The following is a 20,643-nucleotide window of genomic DNA, read 5'->3' on the forward strand; positions in this document are numbered from 1 at the left end:
AGGGTGGTGAAGCACTGGAATGGGTTCCCTAGGGAGGTGGTGGAATCCCCTTCCTTGGAGGTGTTTAAGGCCCGTCTTGACAAAGCCCTGGCTGGGATGATTTAGTTGGGGATTGGTCCTGCTTGGAGCAGGGGGTTGGACTAGACCCTCCTGAGGTCCCTTCCAACCCCGATACTCTATGACCTGCGCACACGTGAACCCACGCACATCTGAACCCACGTGCTTGTTACAAATACCATGATTTCTGAGCCACGCTCAGGATTTTGAAGGCCTCGGGAGTGATTGGTTTACAATTTGGCAGTTGGGAATGCTGCGGCCTGGGGAGGGTTGAACGCCCACCCCTCTAACGCCAGGCACCCCCACGCGAACACACACACCCCCCCTCGCACGCACAAACACACACGCCCAGCTCCACGCGTCGTCCCCCACCCACCCACCCCGCACACAACAGAGAGACGCGTAAGATTCTGAACTTTTTAATTTTCTGGCATGAAAAGTACAAATAATTCAACAAGTCCATGTAAAAGTTCCTTACAGTCGCTGTGCCGGAAATCCCAGTAATAAATTAACTAAATGCAAAGTGTCATTGAAATCAGCTTTAGCTTTGTGTGTGTTTTTTTTTTACCGCAGTTTTTTGTTCTTTTTTTCCCCCTAAACCCCCTTCCTCTCAGCCCCTCGCTCACCCTGCCCGGCGTGATTTCGGTTTTGGCTTCAAAACCCTTGCAAATAAATGAACCGCGTGAAACTACAGAGCGGAGGGGGGGGAAATACGCAGTCTCCAGCAACCCACTTCGCCCCCTCCACTAAATCCACTACAAGGTAGGTGGCGGGGAGGGTGAGAGAGGATTAGGAGAATGTCCCCCAGGTTATGAAACCCACCCCCCATTTCCGCGACCCATTTCTCGGGAGCAAATTGTCCTCGCAACTAGGAAAGGAAGTAGGAGTCGTCTCCTCCGGGCTGGCTCGGCCGGAGACTCGGCCTGTTCTGATCTCCGGTTCGCTTGAATAACCCGACAGTGCTTATTGCTACTAGAAAAAATATTGGGGGCGACGGGTTGACCTGATCGGCTATGGAGAGAAGCTTTCTCCTTTCCCCTGCTGAGAGCTCGTCTGCAGCTGCAGGCGGCGCATCAGATGCCAAGGACGGGTGGGGGGTAGAGGGGGAGGCTTGAAAGAAACCAGACCTTGGTTCTCCAGCCCAATCCAGCCGGCGGCAACTCCCAGCGGTGCAAAGTCAGCTCTTCTCCACCGGCCCTGATTCAGCAATGTTCTTTATGCCGCACGGCTGTGGAGTGGCCAGTGGGTAGGGTCACCTCTCTCTGCTGTGTGACCTGGGGCAAGTCACTTCCCAGGGCCATGCCTCAGTTTCCCCTCCCAGCCTTTGTGTATTTAGCTCTTCGGGACAGGGACCATTGCTCACTCTGTGCCTGCGCCACACAATGGGGCCATGATCTTGGTCGGGGTCTGTGCAGCGCCCGGCACAATGGGGCCCTGATCTCGGTCAGGGTTTGTGCAGGGCCCAGCAAGGTAAAACCCCCTGATCTTAGTTAGCTCTGTAATCCTGCTCACATGCTTAAATCTGTTGCTGAATCAGGTCCAGAGGGAACTGCAATTTGCCCCTTAACATGCACAATATTGGCTTCATGGGAGGCTCTTTTTAAAAGAAAAAAAAACTGAAATAAAAGGAAATCCATCACCCAAATCAAATCGATTCTTGCTTTTACGTTGCGGGGGTGGTTGAGTGCTGAGGGCTGTGTTATGTAGGGGCGAAAGGGCTAATAAATACACACAAGAAGAAGAATAGATAAAAACGACAAGCTAGAAATTTGATTCCCTTAACCTGCTAGAAGAATGAAGAGCAGAAACAGGTTTGCAATTCCCCCCTACAAGACAAAAGTAATCGACGTAACATTGATTCCCACAGACACACTTTTGTAGATAATCGATCTATATGCTTTTCTTTTTTTGCTTACATTATCCCCCTTAATTTAAGTCAGTGCACTTCGCCTCGATCGGAGAATCTGTCCTTACACGTTTTAGTCTTTTTTATTATGATGATTATTATTTGATTTTTCTGTTCCCTTTTTCTTTAATAAATAAATTAGGTAAAACCACGTCTCAGCAAATTAAAAAATAGTTCCTTTTTAACTTGCAAATCTGATGAGATAACATAAATATACACAAATGTACTCATACAAGGCAGTAATAATAAATATTTAAGTTAACAATAAGTTAAAACTACAAGAAGCTAAAATCCGCAAAAAGATACAAGTTAATGGTGCCAGTTAAAATTTTTTTTTGTCATTTTTGTATGTTTTTTCGCAAACAGAAGCTCTCACAGATTCTTACAAACACAGAACACATTTATCTTCAAAAATCAAGAAATCCTAAACTAACTTCTAAATCATTTAAACAATTAAAACTCAACTAATGCTAAAAGGTTTAATTATCATTACGTTCTCTTTTTTACGTTGTTTTTTGTCCCGTTTGTTTTCTAAAGTGAAAGACTTGGTCTTGTTTTTGTCAAACCAAAAATCGAAAATCAAATTAAAAAAAACCAAAAACAAAACCTAAACTCAAAAGTAGCTGATGTGTGTTGTTTGGGAGGTGAGCTGTAACGTGAATCGCCAAGACGTGCCTTGGCTAAAGCAAGAGCAATTGCGTTTCCCCCTTTTTAAGGTTTGGGAGTTAGTTTAAATCAACGTAATTTCTGCTCGCTCTTGGAAGGGCGGAGTAGAAAAGAAAAGCAGACAGGTGCGTTAGTAACACCACTCTACGGATCGTTCCCTTCCATCACTGAAGCTGCTCTGTGCTGCTACGAACGAAAGAAGCCTACAGAGCAAAAAGAATGATTGTTTAAAAAGTCTGTCGGGACTCCTGAAAGATTTATTCGCTCTATATTTTGGCTTAGACGTGAGACACTGGAAGATATTTTCTCAGAAATGGCTGGACTTCAAGGAAAGTGTTTTTTCAACAGAAATCCAGGAAATTGCCCCTTTGAACGCCTTGAAACGAAACATCCTTAAAAGCAATTAACCAAGGGTAGAGCTTTGCTACAAGCGATCAGCACTGGGAGAAAGTGGCTCCCGACAGAGGCCGTGGTTAAATTCAAGCTGGTGAGAGAACAGTGGTTTCTTTTTCCCGCTGTTGGAAAATGTCGATTTTTCATTGGAAAACCAAAAACAAATTAAGCATTTGGCAGCAGAAAGCTGAAAAATGGTGGCTGAAAATTACCAAAACCAGAAATTTATTTGGACCAACATTTTTGAAACCTGACAATAAAACGGTCAAACACTGGTACATTTTTTGGCCCCCAAACGTCCCCAAAATATTAAAAAATGGCCTAAACTGGCTGAAAATGGGAAAATTTGACCCAAACCCAATGAAAAGGGAAAAGAATTGGTCAAAACAAATCTCAGAACTGGGAGGAATTGAGCGGTTAACAACTGGTAAATGTTGAACCAAAAATTAAAACCTGAAAACCCTTTGGCTGAAAACTGGGAGGGGGGGGGAGTGATGAAAATGGGGGGAAATGACCCAAATCTCCCAAAATATTATGGCCCAAACCTCCCTAACCCGGGTAAATGTTTGGCCAGAGATGGCCAAAACCTGGAAAAATCTGGCCCAAATCCTAGAAAATTTCCTGCATAAAACTGAAACAACAGAATTCAGCCAGTGACCAGAAATTTGTTAGCCAAATATTGGCAAAAAACCGAGACATTTTTAGCTGAAAACCCTAAAACTCCAGGTTTGGGCCCTGCATTTTCAGGTTTCCAATGCAGGAGCTGGACGTCGGGGGGGCGGGGGAAGGAGACGTTTCCCTGAACATGCTCCTTTTTTCAACAATTTGATGTCCCCAGGAAGAGTTTTGACCAAAAAGTCCCGTGCAGCGTTCGGTTAAGCTCCAGAGACCTTCCTGAGAGCGGAGGAGAGCCAGCTTTGGCCAGTTGTAAGTCCTACCCCCAGCTGTAAGGTTGGGAATTGGGGTAATTGACCAGGGTGGCTATAGGTGGCTGGACAGTGACTTCTTAAACAAACCCCATCCCCATGACTATCCCATGGCTTGAAAGAAAGTAGCACCTCCCCATCAGGGGGAGGGCTGGTGCAAAGATGTGGGTCTCCTGGGTGGATCAGTTTCGTAGCATGGCCGTAGGTGATGTGGTGGGGGTACACAGGGCTTGGCTTCTCTTGCTGAGGCATCGCTGAGGCCACCGTTTCAGGGGAGGAGACATGAGGCACGAAGGAGGCAGCTATGGGCATTGTGTTTCCATGAGAGCTCACAGCCAGGGCATCATGGTAGGCCATGCTATGGGCATTCTGCTACCTTGGTGTCCTCATGGTATTAGAGAGACAGGGTGGGTGAGGTCCTGTCTTTTAGCTGGAGCCTGGTATTTCATGCTCAGGGCACCGTGGTAGAGCATGCAGCTTGCCACCATGATGGCTTTGGCATTCCTCTGTTGGAAAAACTGGGGCCGGTTCAGAGAAGGCCTCAGAGAGCAATTTTGGGCTCTGGACACTTGCCTTTAGTCTGGGACACAGGAGGGCTCAAATCAATTTTGCCGATGGAAGCGAAGCTTAGGCAGCAGCTTGACCACTGCCAGTCGGTCCCCGACTCTGGGGAACCAGAGCTGATGCCACAGGGCAAAGGGAGATCCAGCTTCCAAGCCAGACAATTTCAGAGTGGAAACAGTGGTGCCGAGTTTGCCCAGCGAGAAGGGTGAACCCCTGGAGCAGCCTCCCGCGGAGCAAGACAGGCTGTGCAGCAACTGGAGTTTTTACATCCAGACGGGGGAGTTGTCTTTCTAAACACACCACTCTAGTGCAACCACAAGGTATGTGCTGGGTCGGCGAATTGCCAGATGGAGTTCTCTGGCCTGGTCCATACAGCCGGTTGGACTAGAGCAGGGGTTCTCAAACTTCATTGCATTGCGACCCCCTTCTGACAGTAAAAATTACTACACGACCCAAGGAGGGGGGACCAAAGCCTGAGCCTGCTTGAGCCCCACTGACCTGGGTTGGGGTGGGAAGGGATAGCGGGACAAAGCTGAAGCCCAAGGGCTTCAGCCCCAGGTGTGGAGCCTGTAACCTGAGTCCCAACTTGCAGGGCTGAAACCCTCAGGCTGAGCCTTGGGTGTGGGGCTCGGGCTTTGGCCCTGGGCCCCAGCAAGTCTAAGCCAGCCCTGGTGACCCCATTAAAATGGGGTTGCAACCCACTTTGGGGTCCCAACCCACAGTTTGAGAACCACTGGACTAGATGATCCAATGGTCCCTGAAACTTTATGAACCTATCAAGGCCTATGAACCCATGAGCATATGAGATGCCCTGAAACTGATCCTCCTCTCGACCCAGTCAAATGCAATTCTGAGACATCAATAAGCGAATCACTCCTGTATTTCTGTTCAGGGTTGGGATTTGTTTTATCCACCCTCACCTTGGATCATCAGAAATGCTTTTGTGCCACTTCCATTGACTGGTTTATTATCTGTGCCAGGCCTCGCACAATGAGATTGATCCAAGCCTAGAGCTCCCAGGCATGACTATGATACAGACACTAAATCAATAAGAAAGGTTCACGCACTGCCAAAGTTTTTCACCCCAGAAACAAGGGGAAGGAGGAAACCACCACTCTTTTTCAAAAATATGGAATTGGGTGTAAATGTAAGTAATGTCAATATGAAGCATGTTTCCCTGGATAAAATCAGTTGTGTTTCTGGTTAGTTTGGGGCGTTTTTTAAATCCTCTCTTAAATTTTTTTTCCCTTGCTTTTCTCTGCTAGGTTTTATTTTTGTTGTTGTTGTTTTGTTTTTTTGGTTTTTTTTGTTTTGTTTTTTTTTGTCGTAAAATGTTAAATAAAAAAATATCCTCGGTAACAATCGTGAATGCTCACGCCCCCCCCCTTCTGAAACGAAACCCAGAGAAAGAAAACAACCATTTCCATTCCCATCTTGGCCCTGAGTTGGGCAATCACAGAACCTCTTTGTTAAAAACAAAAAAGATTTTCTCTTATTTTTATTTGCTTTGTGTGTGTGTGTGTGTGTGTGTATGTGTGTGTGTGTGAAGTTCAAGAATCCCAGTAAAAATTCCCAGCGAGGTTGGTTTTTTCCCTTTTTTATAAAAATAGATTTTTTTCCCATTTTTTTGTTGGTTTTTTATTATTTCTGTTTTCAGCCTTTTCTATTATTATTATTATTTATTATTATTTTATTTCATTTGTTCGTTCACGAGCTGAGAGAGGAAGCCCTGCTCCTTTCCCCCTCACCCCACCCCTTTTTGGCAACAAAAAAACAACCGTTCTTTAGGAAATAAATTAACACAGGGGCGGGGAGGGGAGGTTGAGGGGGCGGGTAACTTTCTCTTGCTTTTCAAATGGGTTCAATCCATTTATTTAAACATCCCTTTGTGCCCCCCCCTCCCCATTTCCCCATTTTTCTCGGGGCAGTTTTGGAAAGAAAGCAGGGGCAATCTGAAGACTGCGTGGCAGGGTGGGGGGGCAGCAGGGAAAGGGTAAATGCTGCCTGGGGATCGGGGCTCTTTAGGGGGTGCAGGGAACAAGGAGGGATCCAATTTCTAGACCAATTAAGCAGCCCATATTTCAATGAGACGCAGGCCGCTACGGCTCAGCACCTCCAATGGTGTCAAAGGGGGTTAGGCACCTAAAGGGAGGCACCTAACCTCAGATCCTCAAAGGCACTGAAGCTACAGACCTAACTCCCACTGACATCAAACCCCCCCCCAGGCACCTCTCTGCAAGCAAGTGCCTTTTAAAACGCGGCCCCTAAGCCTCGGGCCCTGGAGCACGGTTCTGAAGGGTCAACCCGCGGATTTGATACAACAGCCCAGTCACGTCTCCTGGACGGCATGAATTGCCAGCAGCCGACGCATGCGTGAGGCTCCAGCCACCCATGCAATGGCCACCCTGGGGCTGGGCTTATCACCACGGCCCCCTGGAAACGCAGTGCGGCGAACGGCGCTGGGAGCAAAGGGAGGGCGCACGGACGCTGTTGGAGCCAGGCAGGTGTTAGGGTGACACCGGGGCGGGGGGTCATCAGCTGTGGGCCCTGAACCCGGGACCTTGCATTGTAAACAAGGGTTGCTACCACCTGTTAACCAAGTAGGCATAGGCTCCTCCACCTCTGTGTGTGATCCAGCCACCACTAGAGGGGGACAGAGTGCCACACGGAGTGGGCATGGCCTACCCACCAAGTGGGTGTGGCATTCGCAGAATGGGCATGGCCTTTGCACTAAGTGGGTGGGGCTTGTACTAATGCCCTGCTTTTGGCGCTAAGCACCCACTGGCCCCAGGGACCGGGTCCTTTGGACTATGTGGCCCTTGTGTCAGGGCCGAGCTGTCGGCAAAACCAGTGGCTCTTGAGTCGGGGCTGGAAGAGACGCATGCCTGGATTTTAAAGACACCGGTCACCCGAATGCCCCCCCCACACACACACACCAGCCTTGCCAGGATCGGGGCTTTAGTCAGGAACGAGCCCCGGCTGGAGTCACTCGAGCTGAGGTTCACCGGCCCCGATCCCCCGAGTCCACCCCTGAGCCCGCCCCAGCTGGGTGAAAGCAGGAGTCCGCTTTGCAATGGCAGATGGCACCATGGCCCTTCCCCGACAGCCAGGCTGGGACCCCATGTTCTGATGGCGAAGGGGGCGGGGGCTCAGGGGAGCATTTTACCCCCAGCAACTCAACAGCAGCAGCCCCTCCCCACCCCACCCCCTGCCCAGTGCTAATTGGGAATAGCAGCCCCGGCCCCCAATAACGTCTCACCCATCTGCCCCCCCCAGCCCAGAGGCGCTTCTTGATCACCACTGAGAGCCCTGCCAGGAATCCCCTCCCCACACATGTGGGTTGGGGGAATCCAAGGGGGAGAGATGGGGGACAATGTTGGGGGGAACCTCAGGATGGCTGTTAGAGGGGCCAGGATGTAAAGGGAGGTCCAGGGGGACCGCAAAATGGAGGGGCCATTGGAATTCAGCACATAACGGGGGTCCCCTCTCCTGCCCCCGCTGGGGTCCTCGCAATGCCATGGGGCACAGTTCCGGGGGGGGAAGCATGGGGAGGTCAGGCTTACGTTTGCCTTGCCTGTGGGCGGGGTGGGACTCCGGCGCCCCCTCGATGTCCCGTCACAGCTCCCTGGCAGCTCATTTCTCCTCACCGAGGCTGCAAGGCGTTCATTTCCTTCTGATCCCCCCCAGGGGGCATCGCACGCCATCCACGGGTCACTCGCCATGGGGCTGGGGGGGACGGTGCCCGCCACAGGGCTGGGCACCATCGCTCGCCATCGGGGTCATCGGGGGGGAAGATGGTGCCCGCCATGGAATTGGGGAGGACGGAGCCCACTACGGGGTGGGGGACGATGCCCGCCATGGGGCGGGAGGTTCTGGGGGAGGGGTTGTCTTTCTTTCCATCAGGTCGGGGTGTCGAGGGGGGGGCTGCCCAGTCTCTGCCATGGCTCCTCTCTCCTGCCCTCGGCTCGGGCCCTCGCTCAGGCCTTGTGCTGCTTGCTGGTCTTGAAAGAGACCTGCAGGATGCGGTCGCCCAGCCGGTACCCGTTGAGGCTGGCGATGGCCATGGCCGCCTCCTCGTAGTTGGTCATGGTGACGAAGCCGAAGCCCTTGCACTTGTTGGTGGCGAAGTCGCGGATCACCTTGACGTTGGTGACAGCGCCGAAGGGCCCGAAGAGCTGCCACAGGACACTCTCGTCCGCCTCCGGCGACAGGTTGTAGACGAAGATGCACCAGCCCCCGCTGGAGGCGCCCGTCAGGTTGACGCCCGCCAGGCTGGTCATGCTGTCGATGGTGATGGGCGAGAACCTGGAGATCAAGGACAGAGGACTACCTTGGGTGTAACGTGGGCATCGGCGCGGCGGGCGGGCGTGGGCTGGACCGGAGCACAGCACCCGCCCGCCCTGGGCACGGGGAGCGGGGACCCGCCTGCCCGGGGCATGGGGAGCGGGGTCCCTCCTTGGCCACCACCCCAGGCCTGGTGCAGGGGGCCCTACATTCTAGCCAGCCCCTAAGATCAGCTCCGGGGGGCAAAGGTTCGAGGGAGGCAGCAGAGCCTGGGATCTGGATTCGAACTCGCTCTCGCCTGCAGCGCCCTCCGCCCCTCCCCCACCGCAATTCCATTGGGAGGGGGCCAGACCAGGATTTGAGCCCCCACCCCCGGGCATGGCGGCTTTGGACTGCGCTGCCCTAACCCGGAATCGGGTTCATCTCCCCGCTCTGCCCCAAACTCCCTGGGTGACCCTGGCCAAGCCACTGGCGCTCTCTGGGCCTCAGTTTCCCCACATGTGCAATGGGGATAATGATCCTTCCTGGGTCTATTTCGATTGTAAAGTCTTCGAGGCAGGGACTGTCTGTCCCTGGGTCTGGGCAGTGCCTGGCACAACAGGGGCCCAGGTCTTGTTTGAGGTCTGAGGGGGGCTGGATCTCGGGCGGGGTCTCTAAGCCTAATAACAAAAGCAGGTACCAGGCAAGGCAGCCAGTGTGGCTGGGGCCAGCTGTGTGTGTGTGGGGGGGGGGCTCTGACTCGAAGGCCCCTCTGGGCATGTTCCCGCCCGGGCCAGCTGTGGGGGGGGGCTCTGACTCGAAGGCCCCTCTGGGCACGTTCCCGCCCCCACCACCGGCACACCGACCAGGCTCTGAAGAGCGTCAAACCCCAACCCAAGGGAGGGGATAATTGAGTGACGCGTCCCATGTGCCCCCCACCCCCCGCCGGACTCCCAAGGCCCTGACACCCCGGGGGCGGGGGCTGGGCATTCTGCACTGGCCAGCTGTTCCCATGCGGGGGGGGGGGAAGGGGGTTGTGATTATGATTTAAAAGAAGACGCCACAGAATTGACCCCCAAAAGTTCTTTCCTTTCCAACAGCAGGCCTGAAATGGAACCAGGCCCCTGGCATCCCGCTGGCCAGGACCCCCCCCCAACACTCCACCCCAGGCACACAGGGAAGGGATCTGGTTGGTGGCAGAGCCCAAGGTCCCAGGGGGAGATGGGGGAAGTTGGGGGGGGTCTGTGCTGTCAGGCTGGGCTTGGCAGGGGGGCTTGGGGAGGGGACGGGCAGTACGGGGGGGCTAGTTAATTCCGAGCGCTGGTGGCTGGGGCTGGGGGGGATGGGGGGGGCTCGTTACCTCTTAACGCCGTAGGCCATGTTTAGCAAATTGTCCAGCCTGTGGGAGGAAGACGGAGAGGAGAGGAGAGGCCGCGGTTAGTAGCTGACCCTGTAAAGCGGGGAGGGGGGCCCTGCGTGGTCCTCTGGCTTGGTTATGGGGCAGAAAAGGGCCGGGCGCCGCGTGTAGATGGGGGATGTGTGCGACACCGGCTGCATTGCCCATGGGAGGGCACCCGGCTGCGTGATGGCTGCCCTGCATGTGTTTGCACGGCGGCCGCATCACACGTGTCAGTGCACCTGGGTGTAGGTGAGAGTGCACACGCATTCACGAGGGCTCTGTGGCACGTGTAAATGCACACGCATGCACAAGGATTGTGTGGCACGGGTAAATACACACGCATGCACGAGGATTGTGTGGCACGGGTAAATACACACGCATGCACGAGGATTGTTTGGCACGGGTAAATGCACACGCATGCACAAGAGCTGTGTGGCACGGGTAAATGCACATGCATGCACGAGGATTGTGTGGCACGGGTAAATACACACACATGCACAAGGGCTGTGTGGCACGGGTAAATACACACGCATGCACAAGGGCTGTGTGGCACGGGTAAATACACACGCATGCACGAGGATTGTGTGGCACGGGTAAATACACACGCATGCTCGAGGATTGTTTGGCATGGGTAAATGCACACGCATGCACAAGGGCTGTGTGGCACGGGTAAATGCACACGCATGCACGAGGATTGTGTGGCACAGGTAAATACACACGCATGCACAAGGGCTGTGTGGCACGGGTAAATACACACGCATGCACGAGGATTGTGTGGCACAGGTAAATGCACACGCATGCACAGTGACTCTGTTGCATGTGTCACACATGTGCCTGGCAGCATGAATGTTCCATGTAGCACATGCTGCATCCATGAAGGCGTGTGTGCTTCACACACATGTGTGTTGCCTGGCCACGTGTGGCAGTTCACACATGTGGGCTCAGGAGCTGTGTAGGAGTTATTGAATCACACGGCATGCTACGTGTGGCTGCTTAGAAGAGACGTGCAACACGCATGTCGTGTGTGCGCCACGCGGCATTGCAGCGTGTGGAATAGCCCACGCACCCCCTGCAGGGGCTGCACACACAGCACACGGGTCCCGCTGCATGCATGATGCAGGCATGATGCACACGGACACTGCTGGATGCACATGCATGTTGCATGTAATTTTTTTCTCACACTCAGGCCAGCAACCCCCGTGGACACAAACTCGTCCGAGCGGTTCGGCCACGGGTGGCGCACGCAGGGAGTGGGACACGGGTCACACGTGTGCGGAGGCTCTGCCCGCAGGGCTGTATACACGCTGCAGTCCTGGCTTGGGGTGCATGGGGGGGGGTCAGGCCCTATTATACTGTTGTGGGGGGTTAATTTTAAAGCTGGAGGGTTAAATATACAAGGAGAGCAGGCTTGGTTCCAGAACTGGACCTAGCTGGAGACAACGGGGGGCTGAGGGGGATGGGCGCCTGTCTGGGGGTGAAGGACTGGCTGTTTGTGGGGGGGCCTCAGATTCAGAGCCCCTCATTCCCAGGCTGCAGTAACGAAGCCCCTGATGTGTGAGCACATTAAAATGGCGGGGGGGGGGCGGAATCTACTGAGATTGGGAGGGGGGAATTACAGATGCCATGGCAACCCAGGCACCTGCCCCCCGCCACCCCCCCATGCACCCAGTATGCCCCTCTCCCCCCACTCCCTCTCCTTGTGGTTGAGACAGTTGAGGTCCCTGAATCCTGGGACAGTTGAGGTCCCAGGAATGGTCTCCACCACCCCACCCCGCTCATTTGCTGCCCACCTAGCCTTGATGCCCAGGGCTGAGATGCAGCCACCTCTGGGGTGAGGCAGGGGGTTGTTTCTCCAAGGATCCCTCGAGTCCCTGCACAGGGTGCCCTGCCCAAGATGCCACCCGTTACCTGCCTTTCAGACGGGCAGATACGGCCAACAGTGTCCCAGCTGCCCCCTTCCTTCCTGCCCCACAGAGCCAGACCCCCCCGGCCGGCGTGCACGGACATCTCTCCCTCGACACCTGGGGATCCAGCCCCATTGCTGGGATGCAGCCGGCTCTGGGGTGGGGCCTGGTTTTCTAGCCAATGCCGCATGACAGATGGCGCCAGGCAATGGGGGAGGAGCCCAGCCCTGGCAGGAGTTTGGGGGCAGGACGGGATTTCAGCCAGGATGCCTGGGTTCATGCCCCGGACCCCAGCTACTAAGAACTGAGTTTTATATCTCCTCTGCAAGGTGGTGCCCCCCCCCCCCCCCCCGGCCCAGCAAGTGGTGACTTCCCTGCTGCCAATTCAGTCCCTTGTGGGGGTGTCTCCCATCCAAGTCCTATCTACGGCCTGACCCTGCTTAGCACTGAGCTGTCCCCACCGCCCGGCTCTGGGGACCGGGCCCCCCCCAGGGGTCCCAGACGGTTCACACCTCTGTGATGGAGCCAGCGCCCATGACAGCGGGGGCGGGGGTGACAGCAGTGGACGGGGGGAGAGAGGTGATGGGGAGCCCCCCAGCCCCAGCAGAGACAGAGGGGGTGGGGGTGGGGGTGGGGTGCCCGGGGGAGAGGTACCCAGGGGGGTCATTTCACAGACCCCGAGCTCCTGACGGGGCAACCAGGACTAACTGTGCTGTGTGCAGAGATGGGTGGGGCTATTGGCAAAGGGGTGGGGCAGGAACAAAGGAGGTGGGGCTCCTAGTTTAAGGGGTGGGGCCAATGGTAAAAAGGGCCACAAGGGGACATGCTAATAGAACAAGGGGAGGCGTCAGCAGCAAAGGGGGAGGAGTTACTAGTGAAATGGGAGGAGCTAATAAGAGGGGCTGGGAAAGGTGCTAACCATAAAGGATGAGGGGGTGGGGCAAAAGGGGAGGGGTCATGGGAAGGAGCTAATAGTAAAAGGGGCGGGGCCAGGGCACAGGAGGCGGGGCTACTGGCGAAAGGGCAGGTGCTAGCAGTAGGAGGGCGAGGCCAGGGCCTGAAGGGGTGGGGTGACCCGGAAAGGGGCGGGGCTCCCAAGCAGAGGGGCGGGGCCAACGCCCTGGGGCGCCTCACCTGAAGCGCTGGGTCTGGTGGTGCAGCGGCCCCGTGTAGCGCCGCGCCGTGGTCTGGTACAGGTGGCTCAGCAGCGCCTGGCCCGTCTTCTGGCTGGGGTTGTTGGCGAACTTGACGGTGATGGGCTCGCTGGCCCCCAGCGGCTTCTGCCCGTTCAGCCCCTTGATGGCCTCCTCCGCCTCTATCCTCTTGTCGAAGCGGATGAAGCCCACCCCTCGGGAGACGCCTGGGGGGGGGGGAGCGCAGCCAGGTCGGGGGGGGGCTGGGCTGGTCTCAGCGTGGCGCCGAGGGGCACCGTGGGGCAGGGGGCTGTGGGGTCAGTAGCGGGCCCTGTGGGGCAGGGGGCCAGGGTGGGGCTTGGCAGGGGATGCCGTGGGGCGGAGAGCGGAGCAGGGGGTCAGTGAGGGGCACCGTGGGGCAGGGGGCAGTAGGGGGTGCTGTGCTGCAGGGAGCAGGGGGGTCAGTAGGGAATCCCGTGGGGAAGGGGGCCAGTGGGGGAGTGCACCATGGGACAGGGAGTGGGGCAGAGGGACAGCAGGGGGCATTGTGCTGCAGGGAGTGGGGGAGTCAGTAGGGGGTGCCGTGGAGCAGGAGGTCAGTGGGGGCTACTGTGGGGCAGAGGGCCAGTGGGGGGGCACCACAGGACAGGGGGCTCTGAGCACTCATGGGTGTCCAGGTGATTTTTCACAGCAGCCTGGGCCCATCAAGATGAGGATCGTCCCCCTCCCCCATTTGGGCCAAATCAGAGCCATGGGTCCGTCCCCCCCAGCACTGACCCCCAGCCCATCGGTCTCCAGGTCCAGATGGGCCCATAGGTCTGACCCGGGGGGGGGCATGGGAGGGGCCGGAGCAGGATGCTGCTGAAGTTGCCGGGCCCCACTGATCCAGCCCCTCGGAGAGAACCCTGGAGTCCGGGCTCCCACCCCCCGCCCCGGGAGCAGGGGGCTCCCAGCCGCTACCTGTGACCTGGTCCACCAGGATGCGGGAGGTGATGATGCGGCCGTACTGGGAGAAGAGCTGCTCCATCTCCTTCTGGCTCATGCTCTTGGGCAGGCCGCTCACGTACAGGTTGGCGTCGCGGATGGAGGCCGAGCTGGGCCGGGCGTAGGAGACCTTGTGGGGTGGGGAGGGGTCAGACGGGGGCGCCAGGGAGACAAGAGGGGGGCAACCCCTCCACCGCCTCGCGCTTCGCCCCTCCCCTCCCCGGAGTCCTGGCGCCCAGCCCCCTGCTCTAACTAGGCCTTGATCCGAGCTGGGAGCAGGATCTGTGGTGCTTCCTCCCCCCCGACTCCATGGGTCTGTCTGTTGCTGGGGGGGCGGGTTCCTGGCTACCCCCCCAACCCCTCCCTGTCTTTGAATCCAACCAGCTCCGTCCCTCCATCCCCTCATCCGCCCCCATCCTCATCCCCTTCTCCCCCCCAACCTCAACTCCAGCCACCCCAGCCTCATCCCCTCACTCCCCAGCCCCCCAGCCTCATCCCCTCGTCCCGCCCCCCCAGCCTCACCCCCAGCCCCCCCAGCCCCCCGCTCACCTTGATGGTTTTCATCTGCAGTTTCAGCCCGTTCAGGGTGTTAATCGCTTTGTCTGCGTCGTTTGGGTCCACGTAATTCACGAACCCGTAACCTAAACTCTGCCCTGGGGGTGGGGAGAGGAGTGAGTGGGGGGGGGGTATTGAGCCCCTATCTGCACAGCTCTGCCGGTGCCCCTCACTCCTGACCCCTAGCCCCCCGCTACCCCAGCCCTGCCCCCCGGCTCTGCTGGTGCCCCTCACTCCTGCCCCGCAGCCCTGCCAGCCTGAGCCTGCCCCGTGCCCCGGGCTCTGCCGGTGCCCCTCACTCCTGGCCCCTAGCCCCCCGCTACCCCTGCCCCGCGGCCCGGGCTCTGCCGGTGCCCCTCACTCCCGGCCCCTAGCCCCCCGCTACCCCTGCCCCGCGCCCCGGGCTCTGCCGGAGCCCCTCACTCCCAACCCCTAGCCCCCCGCTACCCCTGCCCCGCGCCCCGGGCTCTGCCAGTGCCCCTCACTCCCGACCCCTAGCCCCCCGCTACCCCTGCCCCGCGGCCCGGACTCTGCCGGTGCCCCTCACTCCCGGCCCCTAGCCCCCCGCTACCCCTGCCCCGCGCCCCGGGCTCTGCCGGAGCCCCTCACTCCCAACCCCTAGCCCCCCGCTACCCCTGCCCCGCGCCCCGGGCTCTGCCGGTGCCCCTCACTCCCGACCCCTAGCCCCCCGCTACCCCTGCCCCGCGCCCCGGGCTCTGCCGGTGCCCCTCACTCCCGGCCCCTAGCCCCCCGTACCTGTGATCTTGTCCCGGACCAGCTTGCAGGACTCGATCTCCCCGATGCTGCCGAAGAGGCTCTTGAACTCCTCCTGCGTCATGTTCTGGGGCAGGTAGTTGACGATGAGGTTGGTTTTGCTGTCGTCGGCCGCCCCATTGGCGCTCAGGGGCGGCCCGTTGGGGAGGCCGCTGTTACTGGTGGGGCCGTTGGACACCTGGGTCTCCATGGTGCTGATTATCTGCTGGAGACAAGAGGGGGCAGGGGGTGATCGCTCTGCAGGCAGGGGGCGCTGTGTGGGGCAGGGGGAAGGAGGCACTGGATGGGGGGGGTGCTGGATGAGGTTAGGGGGATCTGTGGGGGAGGCGTGGGGGGAAGGGGAGTGCTGCCAGGGGGAGGGGAGAAGGGGCTCTGTGAGGGGCAGAGAGAGGGGCTGGTGGATGGGGTTAGGGGGCACTGTGGGGGCGAAGGGGTACCTCTTGGGGGAAGGGCCCTGAGTGGGACAGAGGGTGATGGATGGGGTTAGGGGGTGCTGCGTGGAGGAGGGACGCTGTGTGGGGAGAGGGGACTGATCCAAGGGGGCACTCCACGGGGTTGGGGGAATTCTTCAATGGGGGAGATCTAGCAGGATGCCCTGGCGTTCGCTGCCACCCCAATGGGTCGCCAAGCGTCCTGGTGCCAGGCCGGTTCAGCCCCGGGGAGTGGAGACATCGCGGGGCACTATGGACAGACAGATGGACACACACCCTCCCACCCACGCTCAGGGAAAAGCCAAGGGACCGGGGAAGCTCTGTTGGCAAACCCCGGCCAGGCTGCCAAATCCAGAGCCCAGGAAACCCGGGGATGGAGGGACCGACTGCTGGGGGTCACAGACAGCTGGGCCGAGGGGCACAGACAGACAGACAGGCCAAGGGAGACAGGCAGCCAGGCCAGGGGGAAGGGACAGACAGACAGGCTGGGAGAAGAGATGGCTGGGCCAGGGAGGGGGGACAGACAGACGAGCCGAGAAGGGGAGACGGACAGACAGACAGGGAAGAGGGGACAGATGGCCAGGCCAGGAAGGGACAGACAGCTGGGCAGAGGGGACAGACAGACGGTTGGGGGGCAGATGGCTGGGCCAGGGAGGGGGGACAGACAGACGGGCCAGGAACGGGGGACATACAGACAGACGGGCAGTGGGGGGACAGACAGTCAGGCCAAGGAGAGACAGACGGCCGGGTTAAGGGGACAGACAGACAGGCGGGGGGACAGACAGACAGGTGAGGGGGGACAGACGGGTAGGAGGGGACAGACAGACAGGCAGGGGGGACAGCCAGATGGGCAAGGGGACAGACAGAAGGGCGAGGTGGGACAGACAGACGGGCGAGGGGACAGACACGGGGCAGAGGGGACAGACAGACAGGGGGGACACAGACAGTCCCAGCTGCTCTAACACTTTGGGGAACCAAGCCCCCAAATGCCTCCCCCGCCCGTGCGCTCCCTGCAGCAGGACCCCTTCCCTTCCCCCCACACGGAGCAATGAGGAGCCAGCTCCAACCCCCACCCTGGCCTGGTTATTTCTGCCCCATCTAGCGTGGGAAAACCAACCCCCTCCAATGCCCCAATGAACCCCGAATCAGCTGCCTCCCCTTCCTAACACCCCCGTCCCAGTCCTGGCTGCAGCCAGTGCTCTTAACCCTGCCTCAGCCACCCGCCTCCCGCTCCGAGGACGCTGGATCCTCCAGGCCCGGCTGCCCCAGGTCTCCCCCCAGACCCTCCCCTTGAGACACTGATCCACTTTCCAATGCATTCGCCTGCCCGGCTCCTCTGGGGGCACCAGATCTGCCTTCCCCTAGCAGCCAGAAACCGCCCCACGTCCAGCCTTGGTCTGTCCCTGTTTGCTCTTGGGCCCACGCCGCCCTCGCGCGCCCCCCACCCTGGGGTGTACACGGAGCACTCAGCTCCCCGGTGGCCTGCATCCAGCCAGGCTGAGCAAACCCAGCACTTGCAGTGCCGCCCTGGCTGCAGGGAAGGTGCCTTGCGTCGACAGCCTGTGGCTCTAGCCTGACCTCCAGGCCGTTCCTTCCCCCCGGACGCCCCGTGTGGAGCCCGAGGATCGCACCTAAACCAGCCTCAGGCAGAGACCGGGGGGGAGCCAGGAGCCCCCGACACCGCCGCCATGGCAGGGACATGCCCAGATACTCCCAGCCCCACACTGCAGAGGAAGGCGAACCTCCTCCCCACCCCCTATCTCTGCCAATCTGACCTGAAGAAATTCCTCCCTGTCCCTGATCGGGCAGCCAGTCTGACCCTGAGCAAGCCCCACCAGCCAGCACCTAGCGATAGGATGCTTCTCTGGCTGAGCTCTGACGCTTTAGAGGAAGACTAGGGGGAGGAGGGGAGACAGGATCCATCTGCTCAGTTGTGCACTGTGGGGGAAGGGACAGCCCTTCCTGACCCCTGCAGGCAACCGGCTGCAGGCCTGAAGCATGAGGTTGGATTCTAGCCATTGCCTTAATGCAGAGCCGGGAGCGTGCGGAGGGAATGCAGAGATTCCTCTTCTCCTCATTGTCCGTGATGGAAGGGGACGAACAGTGGGGCTGACAGATTCCAAGGCCAGAGGGGACCCCCATGACCAGGCCCTCCCCCCCCCCCCGGCTGTAGAATCGCTCCCAGAAGTGAGAGATCATCTTTCAAAGCCCCCCAAGCGATGGTGAGTCCAGCCCCTTCCCGGGAAGCAGCTTCGCCACATCATCACCTCCCTGTGTCTTATTCCAGGGCCGGATTTATCTACCTTCAACTCCCAGCCACTGACCCTTGTCAACCAGACTGAAAAGACCTTGTCCCGCACTCCAATCCAGCCTCCATCGCCAACGGCCCTTTAATCGGCCATGAGCCTGCTCCATGGTCAGTCGCCTGTCCCTGCAGCCATCCTGCCGCATCCTGCTTCGTGAGTCAAGGAAGCACAGGGCAGATCCCAGGAGGCGATTCCCATTCAGGGGGCATTGACGTCCCTCTGGTGAGACCGGGCCAAGCCAGGGGGAAAATGGCCCTGCCTGCAGCTTGTGCAAAAGTCCCCAAAGACGGGAGGGGTCGTGGCCCATCTGATCAGCCAACATTAATGTCGGTGAAATGCCCCTCAGCGATGCAGGACCCCGGAGACATCCCCCTTTCTCAGCAGCTAGCAGGGGGGAAGCAGGATCGGGGTATGTGACTCGGGGAGCCAATTGCCTCAAACCTATCTCTCGTATCCTGCGCACGGCCCGGAGGTGCAATTCCAGCAGCAGGAGGTGCCCAGTGGCCTTGTGCCCCTGGGTGCTGAGTGCCCCCACCGGAGAGCTGCCCTCATTGAGCCAACAGCAAGGACAAGCCCGGCGCATGGATCCAAGACTGCGGCCTGCTGGGCCCCAAAATTCAGCAGCCAGATCAGCGCCACAAACCGATCTCGGCGCGCCTCCTGCCGCCCCGGGGATGCCTGCAGGAGGCCATGGCTGTATCAGCTTCTCCTCCTCGGTTCTGTCAGTCCCCCGGCGGCTCCGTTAGGGATCCATTGGCCCGAGCCGTGCCGCCTCATGCCGCAGCCGCGCGCCTGAGGGAGAAGGGGGTTGGAAACCGTAGCCCGGCGCACTGAGGGGACACGGCACCGGAAAGGCGAGCCCGTTCTGCCGAAACCGCCCTGGTGGCAGCAAGGACTCGACGGCCGCAGGGGAAACGGGGAAGGCTGGATCTACGCCAGGGGCAGTTTGCCGGTGCTGCTACGCCCCTGCTCAGCAGAGCTCTGCCAGCCAACGGTTGCAATGTAGACCCGGGCTGAGATACCTTGGCCAAAAATGGCACCGTTTAACCCAATTGCATGGGCGACACAAGGCCTTTTCCTTCCAGCACACGAGCGTCCATCCCCACGTGGCATTCCCCAGGCGCAGGGCCTTTTGATTCACCCCCTACCTTAGTCCAAATTCACTTTCCGGGATAGACGAGGCTGGGTCTGCGTTAGAGGCTTTTGCCAGCATAGGGGGCCTGGCAAAGTGTCCCTAGCAGGGATGCTGCCAGGCTGGCATCGCTCTCCCCAGCGCCCCCGAGTGAAATACGCTAGCCCGGCAAAAGCACAGATCGGCTGGTGTCACCGGCTCTGCCCTAGGGCTTTTGCCAGCTCGTCTGGGTCGGAGCTTTTCCACGCTCCCGACTGACCAGCCGGGCTAGCAAAGCTCTCCCCTGGGCAGCCGGCCCAGGGCATGTCTGGGATACCTAGCAAATCGGACCCGCGAAGCCACGTGGTTATACCCGGGCAAATTCTGTGCATCCACCAGGCCTCACACTCAACCCCCGCCCCACAGCTTAGGGCCCGAAGGAAGCCGCCAGGGGCTGGGGTGTTTGGCCAAGGTCACGCCTTCCCCAACAGCTGCAAAAAGCGTCCCAAGGGACACTACTGACCCCCCCCCCCGCCCCCGGCCTAGGATTTCGATTTGATCAGGAAGAAGCAACCACAGTGCCCCCTAGCGCCATGCAGGACCAACTGCGAGGGGAGAGCGCCCCTTACGGAGCCCCGGCCCCGCTCCCTGCAGCACAGCGCCCCCTAGCGCCGCTCTGGGGCATTGGGCCAGCGCGGATTGCCAGGGGAGGGCGCCCCCTGCTGAGTCCCCCATCCCACTGACTACAACACAGCGCCCCCTAGTGCTGACCTGGAGCACCAGGGCCAGCACTGGCTGCCGGGGGAGCAGGATTTGGCCCATGGCAGATGGCAAAGCCTGCAGAGCACCCCCACACTGCCAACACCCTGCCTGCCACCGACCCCTCCACCCCCACCCTGCTGCGCTGGGTGGCCCCTGCAGCTGCTCTGGTGTGGCCGTCAGCTCCCTGTCGGGTTATTGATCCGTCCATCGATCTCGACATTATCCCCGGCCCCAGGCCAGACACCAAATCCCTCGGCGGTGAACTACCAGCCAAACCGCACCCGGCAACGCTCCTCAGCCCCCTGCTGTCCCAGCCCTAGCCCCCCGGAGCAGACATCCCGCTGCCTTGGTGTGGAAGGCGGGAGATCTCTCTGGGGTTCCTATGCGTCCCCCCAGCACCCTGGGAACTGGAAGCCCCTCCGTGGCCCCCCTTGCACTGGGGGTCATTCCCAGACCCTGTTGTGGGGCTGGGTTTGCGGGTCCCTCCTCCCCACTCCGACCCAGACCTG

At 58.8% G+C, this 20,643-nt stretch overlaps 1 protein-coding gene across 8 annotated transcripts in view; it reads right to left on the reverse strand.

Moving 5' to 3' along the window:
- Nucleotides 1-7,751: 7,751 nt before the first annotated feature.
- The window catches only part of ELAVL3 (ELAV like RNA binding protein 3), a 44,022-nt gene continuing 31,130 nt past the window's right edge, over nt 7,752-20,643 (reverse strand). For 3 of the 8 annotated variants that reach the window (XM_078849542.1, XM_078849547.1, XM_078849548.1), the window contains exons 2-7: nt 15,507-15,726; nt 14,745-14,848; nt 14,172-14,325; nt 13,213-13,438; nt 10,136-10,174; nt 7,752-8,838 (exon numbers count right to left, since the gene is read on the reverse strand). In XM_078849542.1, the coding sequence (XP_078705668.1) occupies nt 8,490-8,838; nt 10,136-10,174; nt 13,213-13,438; nt 14,172-14,325; nt 14,745-14,848; nt 15,507-15,726 (1,092 nt within the window). In that variant the 3' untranslated portion in view covers nt 7,752-8,489. Of the gene's footprint in view, nt 8,839-10,135; nt 10,175-13,212; nt 13,439-14,171; nt 14,326-14,744; nt 14,849-15,506; nt 15,730-20,643 lie in introns of all 8 variants that reach the window. The other 5 variants (XM_078849541.1, XM_078849545.1, XM_078849543.1 and 2 more) reach the window with 4 other exon arrangements.

This window comes from Lepidochelys kempii, chromosome 20 (assembly GCF_965140285.1).
Source record: "Lepidochelys kempii isolate rLepKem1 chromosome 20, rLepKem1.hap1, whole genome shotgun sequence".
Lineage (NCBI taxonomy): Eukaryota > Metazoa > Chordata > Testudines > Cheloniidae > Lepidochelys > Lepidochelys kempii.